The sequence below is a fragment of the Talpa occidentalis genome, unplaced genomic scaffold, assembly GCF_014898055.3.
Source record: "Talpa occidentalis isolate TD23 unplaced genomic scaffold, MPIMG_talOcc4v2.1 talOcc4.10, whole genome shotgun sequence".
Taxonomy (NCBI): Eukaryota; Metazoa; Chordata; class Mammalia; order Eulipotyphla; family Talpidae; genus Talpa; species Talpa occidentalis.
Genome location: NW_023600993.1, coordinates 94,174,660 through 94,188,165, shown reverse-complemented (window position 1 = coordinate 94,188,165; position 13,506 = coordinate 94,174,660). Strand labels below are relative to the sequence as shown.

The following is a 13,506-nucleotide window of genomic DNA, read 5'->3' as shown; positions in this document are numbered from 1 at the left end:
TTTTCTCAGAGCAGCTTCTCTGCTCTCCCTGGAGAGACAGCGCCGGGGTGACAGATGGGAACCTTGTGCATTGCTCCTGACTCCAGGCCTCCTTTCTCCTGGGATGTCTCTGAGGGCGCCCCTTGCCTGGACCCTACAGAACAATCCTGCTGCAGAAATCATTGGCACCTTGTGCATCTGAGTCCTTGTTCCGGCCACTGGCGCCCTCGCTGCCTGTTTGCAGGGCAGGCGGGAGGGGGGGGAGATTACGTGTGTAGAGGAGCAGCCTTCCACAGATGGCTAAGGGGCGCGGGTATCTAAACACCAGGGTCGCACCCCCCCAGATGAAATAACTTGGAGGCGCATGGGCTCCACCATCTCCCACAATTCCCTGACAGGATTAAGCTCCAACTCCCAAGGGTGGTAACTCGCCTGACACTATTCCTTCGTGACTGCTGCCTGTCTCCCTCTCAATTTCCACTCCCCTTGCGGCCTTTCCTGGGCTCACCTCCCAACACAACTGTTTGCACTCAAGTCCTTATTTCCCATTCTGTTTCCAAAGGACTCCAAATAAGGAAGCATCCTCCCTTCTGCAGAAAGTTCCCTCGCGGGGTATCAGCTGCAGGGCCTGAGTAAGGTGGAAGCCACTGTGCCCCTAACTCTTTTCAACGTCCTGCCCCTCTGTGCTCAGGCCCCTCACGGCCCCCTCCCCGAGTTTCATCTATTGGGGTGGCTCCGCACAAGCCCCTGCAGAGGGGAGCTGCCCCCCAGCCGGCATGGCGCTGGCAGACAGGAGGCTCACAGAATGAGGAGTGCTCCCCTCTCGCACCCCAGCTGCCCCCTCTCCATAATGGTAATTCAATCAAGATTGAATGTGCAGACCTTTCGTTTCAATGAGGTGCCAGGCGGCCTGGGCGGAATTACCTGCCTCCTCCCGATCCACTCGTGCAAGATGATGGCATTAACATTTCCAATACTTCTAGGAAATGATTTTTCAGCTCCACAATTCATTGTAATGAGTCAAATCTTTTTTCTCTGAAAAATCGCCCCTTTTCTGTCCCCTTCTTGGTGCCCAGCAGACAGAAAGGAAGCACACCAGGTAGTATCCAAATGAGAGTCTCCTCCCCAGCCCCCCTCTCGGAAGTGATTTTCTGAGTGGGGGTGACTTGAGAAGACCCGTGGCAGGAGGGGGTGACACTTGTGGTGGAGGGAGGGCGAGATGGTGGGTGGTTGGAAGAGTTAGAGCAAAGGAGGAAACTGGGCCCCTCCTCTGTTGGGGTTGGGGCTCAGGCCAAGTGGGGAGGCGAGGGATGGGCAGTGTTGCCGTCGGTCGCAGCCGGCCTGAGCAGTGGGTCTTGGGATCCAGGCTGGCTGGGAACCTCCATCCTGTAAGGGCACTTCAGCCTCACTCCTCTCGAGTTGTTAAACGTCGGGGAACCTTGTCTTTCTCATCCATAAAACGGGTGATGGTCTATCCCCTGAGGGTCACTCTGAGAACCATCTGGCATAACGTCTGTCAGCCTTCGAGAATAGTGCCTGGAACACCTTAGCTGCCGGTCTTAGAGGTTTGGTGGTTCCTTTGCATGGGGTCTGTGGTCAGCGCAGCCATCGGGCATTTGAGTAACTGAAAGAAAATCAGTTGTCAGAGTGGTGTGTGGGGAGGAGAGCTGACTCACTCCCGCCTGCCAGAGCAACGTGCTAGATTTTCAGGAATTTTGTGAGCTGCTTGAAGTCATGTCGGTAGCTTGAAATCAGCCATGGTGGGAGTATTTATACCCCAGAAATCAGCTGTTGTTATAGATCAGGGCCCTTTTTATCCCTCCAGAGAGCTGTCTGCAAGACATTTACTGAGAGGACACTGGTCTTTGTCCCTAAAACTCTGAGAAGCAGACAGAGTCCAAACTCAGAGTTGATGTTTCTGGTCCCCTAGGGTTGTGTCTGGGGGAGCTCATCAGACCTAAACATCTTTGCAGTTATGTCTCCCCTCGACCAGCTGCCCCCGAGCTCTCATCTCCCCCAGCCAGTTCCCCACCTCCCACCTCAGCCAAGATTCAGGCCCCTGCCCCTGCCTCTCACCTCACCATCGAGGAGTTTGCTTCTCCTCTATGTGACTCTTCTCAACTCCTCTCCTTGTCTTGAATATCAAACGAGGAGAACCAAATTAGCTATTTTTCAAGCTTGCAAAATGTAGATAGAGCATAATGAACGTTCTGGGCTGCTTGTAAATTACCTCGTATAAACTCCTTCACAACGCCCGCTGCCCCATCTTTCTCCATGTGCTGTGGATAAACACAATTTTTTATCCTTCTAATTATATAAAGTTAGAAGAAGGGGACACAGAATAATATTAGCATCTCCCAGAAGGAATAAATAAACCATGAGCACACCACTGCTCCTTGCCATGCCTCTCTGCTGCTCTGATGGCTGAATTCTGCCCTTTAATAAATACACACCATTGCTCTTTGCCTCTGCGGAGAGATGGATTTGCATTTGGTACAGAAGGGCAAATGGGGAGCCCCATGTCTGTGTCTCCATCAGCTCACTGTCTACCTCGCCTCCAGTCCACAGCCACCATTTATTAGGCACCTGCTCTGTACACGGCACCGTCCTAGCACTTATTTAAAGGGCAGTTTCGGGTTTGCAGAAAAATGGAGCAGAATGTTCAGAGGGCTCCCTTAGGCTTCCTCCCAGTCACATTGTGTTTCCCATATTATCATAACATCTTGGATTGGTAGGGAATAATTGTCACAGTTGATGAGCCAATTATTATTAGCTGAAGTCCATAGTTGCCAGTGAGCTCACTGTGCTGTGCAGTTCTATAAGATCTGGAACATGTGTGATGACATGTATCTACTATAACACAATCACACACAGTAGCTTCACAGACCTAAAGATCCCGTGCTCCGCCTGGTTGGCCGCATGCACCCCAAATCCTGGGCAACTATTGATGTTTTTACTGTCTTCCTAGTTTTGCCTTTTCCAGAATGCCATCGGGTTGGAATCAGATAATATGAAGACTTCTCACTCTGGCTTTTTTTTTTCCAGAATGCTGTGTGCATTCATTGACATGTCTCCCATCTATGTCTCTTCATGGTCTGACAACTCAATTCTTATTTTCACTGAATAGTAGTCCATGGTGTGGATGTAGCACACTTTGTTTATCATTCACCGATTGAAGGACATCTTTGGATTTTTTTCTAAGCTTTGGCAAATGTGATTAAGGTTGTCATAAGCATTCTTGTGCAGGTTTTTGCATGGAAGCTAAGTTTGCAACTATTTGGGTAAATAACTCAGTATGCAATTGCTTGATTATATTAATTTTACCAGAAATCAACAAATTTCCAAAATGGCTGTACCCTTTTGCTCTCCCATCTGCAATGACAGAGAGTTCCCGTTGCTCCACATCCTCACCAACATTTGGTGTTGTCAGTGTTCAGATGTCGGCTATTCTGGTAGGTGTGCTGAAATGTTGATTTATGTGCAATTCCCTAATGACCTGATGTTGAACATCCCTTTATGTGCTTATTTGTCATCCATGCATCTTCTTTGTGAGGTACCTGCTCAGACCTTTAGCCCATTTTTTTTAAAGATTTATTTATTCATGCATACAAGAACCAGGGCATAGGCCAGATGTGTGGAAGGGTGAGGGGATTCACCAGAGACAGAGCAGGGAACAGAACAGGCAGACTGACTGAAATACACTGCTGAGGGGAGCAGCGAGGTGAGACAGGAGAGGTCTCCGTGCCATGTGGGATTCTCGCCAGCTGGCGGGGATCGAATCGGCGCTGCAGAGGCTGTGGACAGCTTCACAGCGCTGTGCTCAACCACCTGCACCACCAGGGGAGGCCCATTTTAGCCCATTTTTTAATTGAATTATTTGTTTTCTTACTGTTGAGTTTTAAGAATTCTTTGTCTATTTTGGCTACCAAGTCTTTATCAGATCTGTCTTCCACAAATATTTTCTCCCAGCCTGTGGCTTATGTTTTCCTCTTAACATCCTCGCACTTTTCATGCCAGAATCTTCTCATGTAATCCTCCCCCATCCTGTGAGTTTTATGGTATTGGTTCCATTTGGCTAAGGAACCCAAGGTTAAGAGATCAGTCGACTGTGAAGTGATGGAGCTCAGATTGGAACCCAATCTGACCACAGCTCATGCTTAACATCACATATTAAAGGTGTATCCTTCTTGCCACAGGTTAACCCAGGTGGTCCTTTCATGCTAAAATGCTCCTTTACAGTCTCAGGGAATAGAGTCTGTGTTTGGATGCCCTTCAGAGCCCAGGTGACTTACTTCTAAGGATCTTTATATGACTTGGGGCACCCTCTATGGTGTAAACCCCATCTAGCTCACCACCCAGCCCCTTCTCCCATGCCAATCCCCTCACGGTGTGTTCACTAGACAGGACATGTTTGTGGGTCTCCCAATGTGCTTGTTGTTTCAGTATCTCTCCTTTACTCATGCCGTTCCCGCTGATGGAAAAACCCTTCCGCATTCTCAATGGCCAAGCCTTACTCACTTTTTCATTCTTCCTTCGCGTATCACTTAATAAAGTCCTCTCTTCCCCACTTTCTGCACCTTGAAGCTCCACTTTGGAGTACAGTCTGTCTCCCCCACAAACTGCTAAAACATGTCACTTTGACCACACTTTCTTATCCCATTCAACAAGCCTGCACATAGTAGGTGCTCCATGAATATGTCCTTAAATGAATGGACTTCCCTACCTTTCATCTTGAAGCCTTTAACTAAAAAAAAAGTTTGTTTCTTTTTGTTTTGTTTCTAATCATCTTTCAGATTTTTAATTTCATTTTATATTAAAGAAAATCCCCTTTCAACATTTTAAACCAGAATCTGTTTCCAATGCTATAGCCCCCAAGGGCAGGCATAACTTAATAAATAAAGGAGATTTTTGGGTCGATAAGTCATTAGTAAGACCATGAGTGAAAGCAGAATATGCATTTTCCCTTTTGAAAAACTGGAGAGTGTTTGTAACCACTGCTAACAAGGCTTGGTGTCCTGCACTCAGTCAGGCGCGGGACTCTGAATCCCTCTGGGTGGGGTGCCCCCCAAGAGTCCCACTCTCTAAGACCAAAACTGTGGACTTACCACTTGCACTGACTCCAGGAATAACACCTGAAGATGTTAGTGGTCCAGGGATGGCTCGTCGTGTGGGATGTGCGGGGACTTGGGGCTGACACCTAAGATGGAATCCCTGTTCTGCTACTTACAGGCTGTGTAACATGGGCAACTTGCTTCACCTCTCTGAGCCCTAGTTTCTTAATCTGTGAAATGGGAGAATAATAACACTGACTACGGTGTTTTGATAACCTATAGAGCTATTCTGAGGAATAAGTCATTGAGTGAGACGCCGAGAGGGTCATGTCAAACTTCTCCTCTTCACAAGCCACTCCCTCACCTACCTAAGGGGAGGGCTCTAGTTCCAGTTGACTCTAGAGGCATCTACTGCCTCTGCTTGCTTTCACTGAAGCGCTTCCCCCCAGAGAGTAGAAAAGTAGCATCCTGTGTGTCTCGGTGCCAACACAGTGCTCTGGCCCATGGCAGATGCTCCGGGTTAGTTCTGCATTAGCGTGTTAATTACCAGAGGTAGGGCCTCCCTGGTGGCGCAAGGTGTTAAGCACCACACTATGAAGCAAAAACGCAGCCTCTGCAGTATAAGTTCAATCCCTGGCCGGCCAGAGAGAATCCCACAGGTGCAGCAGACCTCTCCTGTCTCGCCCGCTGCTCCCCTCAGCAGTGTCTTTGGTCCGTCTGCCTGTTCTGTTCCCTACTCTGTCTCTGGTGAATCCTCTTGTCCCCCACACCTCTGGCCTATACCCCAGTTCTTGCATGCATAAATAAATAAATCTTTAAAAAAAAATTATCAGAGGTGGTTTGTACCCACCCCATTCCCCAGTTATTCATCCATACTGCAACCCATTGCTTGCCTTCTCCTGCTCAACGACCTGGAACAGGTTGCATTGCTCAGTCTATTGTTAGCTGGGGCTGGCTGGGGCTGGCCACCATGTGTGCTGGAGGGAGGCTGTGGTGGGAGAAAGGCAGAAGCAGGGGTATGTCTCCCCCTCTATCTTAATCACAGGCGCCTTCTTTAGCAGTGAGCGAAGCGCTTCCTCTTTTCCAGCTCCCACCAGAAAGGCCACCATGGCCCTAGTTTCCACATGTTTCCCAGCCCCGGAGTGCTGGTCACCCTGCCTCCCCCCTCTCTCTCTCTCTCTCTCTCTCTCTCTCTCTCTCTCTCTCTCTCTCTCTCTCTCTCTCTCTCTGTTACACCGAGGAGGCAGGGGGTCCTCCTGGGGGCTTATCTCTGAGCTACCTCACCCTCCTTGGCTTCACAGGTCTTCCACCACCCAGTATCCGCTCTGTGCTTCATCCTTCTGCTGTGACCCTCGAAGTGGTGTCTCATCAGCTAAGGCCCATCTCCACAAGTGGGAGTCTCTGAACTCAGTTAAGCGAACACCACTCTTCCAAGCTCCACCATCCCCTGACCGTGGGGACAGGCAGTCTTTGTGAGCCTCAGTTTCCTGATCAGTAACAGGAACTCAATGCGCCCTCCCTGCCCACTCCCAGGATGGGTGTGAGAGCCCAGCGAGGTCACCCTTTGCGCATTATTCACCAAGCACTCCCCGAGTCCCTGGCCCTGCTGTGCTGTTGTGGAGGTGCTGGGGAGAGCACAACAACCAGAGGGGGAAGGCCCAGTTCACAGGTTCCAGGCTGAGTAATAGATGTGCTTTTGCAAAGTGCTGTGGACGTCTAAGAGGATAAGCTGACCTGGCCTCCCCTGAGAGCCCTTAGGGGTGCCCAGAGGCCTCGAGACAATTTGCTGGGACCCACCTGCACACCTCAAGTAAGGCGGCCTGGCCGTGAGTGCAGGGACATGCGGTGACATGTGCAGTGTCCAGGGCGGCCAGCCGAGCCCCTCCCCCAACACATCCAACCAGCGGGTTCTGTTCGCAGGTGTCTGTTCACACCTGGGAGCTGACTCCGATAAATTGTAAAGGAATAGTACGATTGTTTTGCTGTACTAGATGTTTTTAATGGGTTTTATTTGGTATTATTTGAAGTAAGTGTGCCATCAACTAAAGCCTGCAAGTCTTGTTTATGCCTAGATTGTGTTTGAAATGCTCTTCTCTGTAACGTGGTGGTTAGTTATTGATGACCTCTTTTATAATGACTTGGGCGGCTTCCCTTGAATGATGGTATCGTTAACAGTATGTGACCGGCAATCTTTTTGTGACAATACTCCAAAAGGCAAAAGAAAGGCAATTTGTGCATCTGTAGAAAATAGGTAAATTTGCCTTTTTAAAGCAAGCATGAAAATAGAGCATATTCATTCCGAGTCAACACTCCTCACAGCCCAAGTGTGTCATATGCTGTCCCTTACGTTGTCCCTGCAGAGAAGGTACTTCCATCCCCATTTTCATGACAAAATGACTAAGACTTAAAGAAGCAGGTGACATGCCCAGGTAAGTCAGGACAAAGCCAGAACCAGAAGGGCAGATGCTTTTTAAGGGACAGTAAACTCTGAGCCTCCCCTCATCTGTAAATGGGCATAATAACTAAGGACAGGGCTGGGGTTAAAGGAGGTTTTTCAGGCAAAAGCCCTGTGGTGCTGGTACGGTGATTAGAAAATGACAGAGCTGGCCCCCTCCTAAAGTCCTCCTTCCCCTTGTTTTCTTCTCTCTCTGCAGATGACCATTCCCGAGTGAGGCTGCTGGTGTTGGATGGAGACCCACATTCCGACTACATCAACGCCAACTACATTGATGTGAGGGTCTTGATGGATCTGGTAACTGGGGCCTGGGGTTGGCTGCAGCAGGCTCAAGATGTGGCTGTCGCCCAGCTCCCTCCCGGAAGCTGGCTCTCCAAGCCACCTTGCTCCTCCCTGATTTGTGTCACTGTTATAACCCATGTTGAACATCCATGTAAAGCTGCATCCTCTTGCAGGCTGGCTGGAGTAACCTGCTCTGGGCAGGACCCAGGACAAGTGCCAGTTTGTCCAGACACCCATGCGTGCATTTCTGTGTGTGTGTCTATTTGTTCATCCGTTTGTTCATTCATTTGAAGGTATAGTCATTTATCCAACAAAAAATTTAAAGTGCCTACTGTGTGCTGGATGCCATGGAACCCATAAAACTAAAAGTGCATGGTCTCTACCCTCTCCAGCCTTAGCAGGATGATAAGCTGTGCACATCAATAATTCCAGGGCAAACTGGATAGTGCTAGTGTCATAAGTTCAGATAAATTGCTTCAGGGATTCAGAGGTATATAAAAAATTGTTTCTTCTATCAGGAATGCAAAATATGATCTGGACCAAAGCCTCAAGCACAGAGAGAATTTAAAATCAAAGAGAAGGGGCTCTGGCTAGAGAGAACAGCACAGTGAAAATACAGCTGCTGGGAGCAGAAAATATAGAGCTGTTCAGTTAGAGGGGGGTAGAGATTATATGCGGGGACTAGGAGAAATTAGAGTCGGAGTTAGATTGTTGATGGTTTAGAAGGATTTTATCCTGTTAACAAGAGAAAGCTATAGAAATTTTTTGATCAAGTTGGTGACCTGTTCAGAGCTGAGCTTTGGAATGATTTTTCTACCACCAAGTGTAGGAGGGATCCGGACAGGAGACTGAAATTAAGATACTCAGGCGAGGGACTTTAGTATTGCAGAGACTGTGGAGGGAAGGGCTCAGAACAAGAGCCAAGCTGGAGGGCTATGGAACTGAGCGAGTTTGCAAAGGGAGAGATGGGTGCTCGGTGGACATCCCTGGGTGACAGGTGCAAACCAAGCTTCTCAGGACCCCAGCTAGGAACCCAAGGAGGTTGGTGAATGGCTCAGAGGTCCACCCTGGTCCTTCTGCCTCTCCAGTGCATTGTAGACAGGCTAGAAAGTGTGTGGCATGCTTCTGAATTCCCCATAATCTAGTCTGAGCCAAATGACTCATTAATCCAACAAGCTTTTATTGAACCTTATGCTGGTCATTTGCCTGCTTGCCCTGAGATCTCTTCCTTGTCCTCTCCCGCTCTTCTTTGCAGGTATGAGAGAGAGAGAGAGAGAGAGAGAGAGAGAGAGAGAGAGAGAGAGAGAGAGAGAGAGAGTGTGTGTGTGTGTGTGTGTGTGTGTGTGTGTACACACAAGGAGGCGAGAGAGCTGACCCCTTCAAGGGCAGCACTTATGGGAGATGAGAGGTAAAATGCAGAGAGAAGCCTATGTATTTCTCCTCCCTTCTACCTCCCCTGAGTGGCTGCCTCCCATCTGTGACTTCAGTTTCCATCAAGCTGGCACCAGAGTTCCAGCTTCTGCCAGGTGGCACCAGATCCTGGGTCCTGCCCACTCTTTCTCCTGCTACACTGTCAGTTAACTCTAGAGGTGGGCACAGCCTCCTGCTTTTGCTGATCTCTGAGCTATCCCTCCAGTCCCTGTTTAGCACCTCAGTTCCTCCATTACCTGTATAGCCAAGCCCCTATACTGAATTACCTCTGTCTGAAGCATCTAGAATGCTTTTGTTTTCCCACTTGGGCCCTGGCTAACAAAAGGCCAACATGGTCTGGGGCTGGAGCCTCAGTGAAGGTCAAGATGGAACATTCTTGGCCACTGTGACCCTGCTGGGAAATTCACCTGGACATGCCCTGTTCAGAGCAGCCTGTCTCGAGCCTGGAGGGAGACCCTCTGGGTATTCACCCGTGATACCTTCAGCCATTCCCTCGTGCATTTAGTATTCATTTCACAAAGGCTGGGCAGATCCTCCACAGTATGCTGGAAATACAGTCCCTAAAGGGATCATATCTGGTGAGGGATTAAGATAAGAGGCCCTCACTGAGCAGAGGCTGTGGCGACACAAGGGAGAAGCAAAGTCTTGAGTTTGGGTGTGACGAGATCAGGGGGGGAGCCTGGCAGGTGCAGGGATCCAGGGACCACTTGATGAATTATGCACAAAGGGTGACCTCACTGGGCTCTCACACTGATCCTGGGAGAGAACAGGAGGGGCGCTCTTAGTTCCTATTACCAGTCAGGAAACTGAGGCTCACAAAGACTGTCCCCATGGCCAGGGGATGGCAGGGCTTGGAAGAGGGGGGTTCTCTTAACTGAGTTCAGAGGTTTCTAGAGGGGTCTCTATGGAGACTACTGGCGGGACACATCCCACTCAGCTGTCTAGGTCTTCAACCCTTTGTCCTAGTCTCCGCCGCAGCTGGGATCATCCTCACTCTCCAGGGAGCTCACTGCCCACGCTAGAATCACTTATTCACAATCTGATCTTGACAACCCATTAAAATGACTCCATTTGTACAATGAGCTGGATGCGGCCAGTCCCCTCACCGCCTCCAGAGGCCGTGGCTCTGCTACATCCCAAGCATCCCGTCAGTGGGTTTGTTTGCACACCCGAGAATGTATTGGCCACTTGAATCTGTTATAAATTACCAGTCTGGAAATAAATATCGTATCTGGGTCCCCAGTAAGTAACAGATGCATGAGTGCAGAGTGAGATAAATGTGTTTTGGATGCAAACCTCTTTCCCATTGCTCATAGACAGATGGAGGCAGGCCCAGTGCTGGTTTGCATTCGATCTGCGTGCTGTGGAGGGGGGGACTTACATGAACTTAAAGTTCTTTTCAGGTTAGAAAGTTTTCTGTACCAGCTCTTGGCAAATCCCCAGAGGGGCCCCAATCGAGCAGTATATTTCCTTTTATCTCCATTGATAAGGAGTCTCGTTGTTAGAATGTTTTCTCTTTGGGGACTGTATGGATTCTTGGAGGCCAGAGAGGATCTGTTTATACAGGTTCAGCATGTGGACAGGACACAGCACGCAGACCTGTGCACAAGGATTCCACGCACATGTCATTCATTTTATATGTATTTGTGGGGTCAGTGGCACCAGGCCATCTTCTCTGGGGTCGGGAGATAGCCAGGAGCAAGCCAAAAACCACCCGGCCCTGTTGGAGCTCTTATTCAAATGGGAAAACAGACAATAAGCTTGTGAATAAATGAAGAGCATTCTAGCACTTGTTGATAAGTGCCCCACAGAGTGGCAAACCAGTAAAAGCAAAAGAAGCTGACGGGGAGGTCAGGGAAGGACTTTCTGAGGAAGGGACAGACAGCCCAGCAGAAGCCTGGACTCGGGGAGAGAACTTGCCACCCCATCATCAGGGAAAGGCACAGCAGGCAGAAGGAATGGCCAGTGCTAAGCCATCTAGATGGAGGCATGACTGCAGTTTATGAAGAACAAGATGGCCAAGGAGCTAGAGAGTGACTGGTAGTAAAACCAAGATATTGCTGAAAGGATGACACCCCGTCTAGGCTTAAGAGGCCATTTCAAATTTTTACCATCTCAGACACTACTTCTCTGGCCCCGTTGGCTAAGTCAGCTCCCCATAGGAGTTCCACCAAGCCCCACATCTTCCTCTTGGTAGTCCTTACCCCACTTAGTTGATGTTTATAAGCTGCTCAGAAAGGAAGCCCCTTAGCCATCTGGTCTACTTTGGCATTCCTAATACCCTATACAAGTTCTTAGTAGGTGCTCAATTAATGGCTGTTTTATGCCTATTGAGTGACCGATTACAAATGACAGTAAACTCAAAGTCATCTATCCCCACAACTAAATTGTTAATTTCTTGCTCCAAATTTCATCCTGCTGGCTTTCAAGCGCATTTGACTCTTCCAAATCAGTGCACAACTGTATGGCATGTCTCATGGACCAGAGGAGAAGAGTACAAAAACCTTACTGCGGCATGAGCTGCAAGTGTGTTCATCAGGCATATGAAGAGCCCTGCAGGTCTGCTCAGGAGGAAGAAGGTCTCATCTGAAGCACAGTGTAGAAAGCTAGGACAGAGGTGCAAGGGTTGTAGGGGGAGACAGAGAGAAGCTACTGGAAATGAGGCTGGAGACAAAGATGGAGATGGGTGGCCAGCCAGAGCTAAGGCACATGCAGGCAGTGGGGAGCCATTGCAGACTTTAGGTGGAGAAGCAACCTCAGCAAATGTGCTTGGGAAGCTCACTCTGGCAGGATGCATATGGGCTGTTGGACGAGATTGGAGGCAGGTAGGCCAGCAAGAAGTTCAGGTAAGGGAGGACAGGGGCTGTGCAAGCATGTAATGATGGGGATGGGGGAAGAGGAAAGACAGAGACACTGCATCTTCCCTTTCTCTAGGGGATTATTTTCTGTTCCCAAACCTCCTCAAGAAAACTTCCAGAGTCTAAGTGTCCCTGTGAGCTGGGGAAGCCCAGTTGAACTCAATTTGGAGGCACAGACAGCTCTTCCTATCTCTCACTTTCCTTCCTACCTAACGTCTCAGAAAAAGGCTCAGTTATCACCTTAATAGGAGAGCAGAGGGGAGGGAAAGGCTTACAGCCTTGGAATCTCCCCAGTAGCCAGCAGAGACTTTTAGCACAGACGTCATTCAATAAATGCATGACAGATAAACAATAAAATAACAATAGCAAAGACATATATATTAAGTCTTACAGTAATGCCAGTAACTGTCATATGTCAACTCATTTAATCCCAAAAGCAACACTAGAATATAAATATGATCGTTCTCATTTTACAGAAAAAATTGAGGCAAAACAAGGTTAAGAAGCTTGCCCCAGACCACACAATGTCTCAGGGAAAGAGCCAGGATCGAACCCTGGCAGTTGGCTCCAGTGGCTGCGCACATGGCCTCCACGCTGTGCTGCCATTTGAGTTGGTTTCTCAACAGCTTGTTTATTGGACCTTTGTTCTGAGCCTCACACTGTGCTAGGCTCTTTGTAAATTTTTTTGTAAACTTAGGAGGTAGGTTTTGGCCTCAAAAAAACTGGCAATCTCATTAAGAATTTAGGACCACTCAAACAAAGAGTTTGGTGGGGGCTGTTGATTCCTATGTAGTTCATCTGGTGGTTCTGGCACTGATGTTGGCCTTGGGTTGGTGCTGACAATCAACCAAGTCATCTCTAGAGTGTGCCCAGCAGCTAGACGGTGCCTATTAAATAGTCATGAAGCAAGTAGAAGACTGAGGCAGAGAAATGCAAGGAGACAAGAAACTAGTCTTTGAGTCAGAAGATGGTTCCAGAACTCAAAGGCGCCATGTCTGTTTCACCATAAATTATACAGATGTTGATTCTGATTCTTCCCTGAAGGGGGGCTTGACACAGCTCATCCACTTTGCCGGGACTAAACACCCCTATTAAAAACAAAAATAGGTATTAATGAAACTTTCGGACTTTTTGCCTCCTGAGATGGCTAACCACGGGGAAAGTAGATTTCTGGACTGTCAACCTCTGTAGCAATAGGTACCATAATTGGCACGCCTTTTATTTTCTTAATGTGTGCATTTCTCCATTCATTCACTCATTGATTTCATTCATTGAATACTAATTTTGTTCAATGTCATAAACTAAATGTAGATCTGCTCCCCCCAAAACTTGAACTTCCACCCAATACCATATACTTCTCTGTAACAAAAAATGGGGCCCTCCATGTATGCCTCCATGCCCCAAAAAAAGAGGTCACCTTCAGTCCCTTCCCCCATGATGAGGGTCATGG

The 13,506-nt window shown here is 48.5% G+C and overlaps 1 protein-coding gene across 2 annotated transcripts in view; it reads left to right on the top strand.

Moving 5' to 3' along the window:
* PTPRT (protein tyrosine phosphatase receptor type T) overlaps positions 1–13,506 on the top strand; it is a 917,718-nt gene that overhangs the window by 866,525 nt on the left and 37,687 nt on the right. For both annotated transcript variants that reach the window (XM_054697687.1, XM_054697683.1), the window contains one exon: positions 7,685–7,761. In XM_054697687.1, the coding sequence (XP_054553662.1) occupies positions 7,685–7,761 (77 nt within the window). The remainder of the gene's footprint in view (positions 1–7,684; positions 7,762–13,506) is intronic.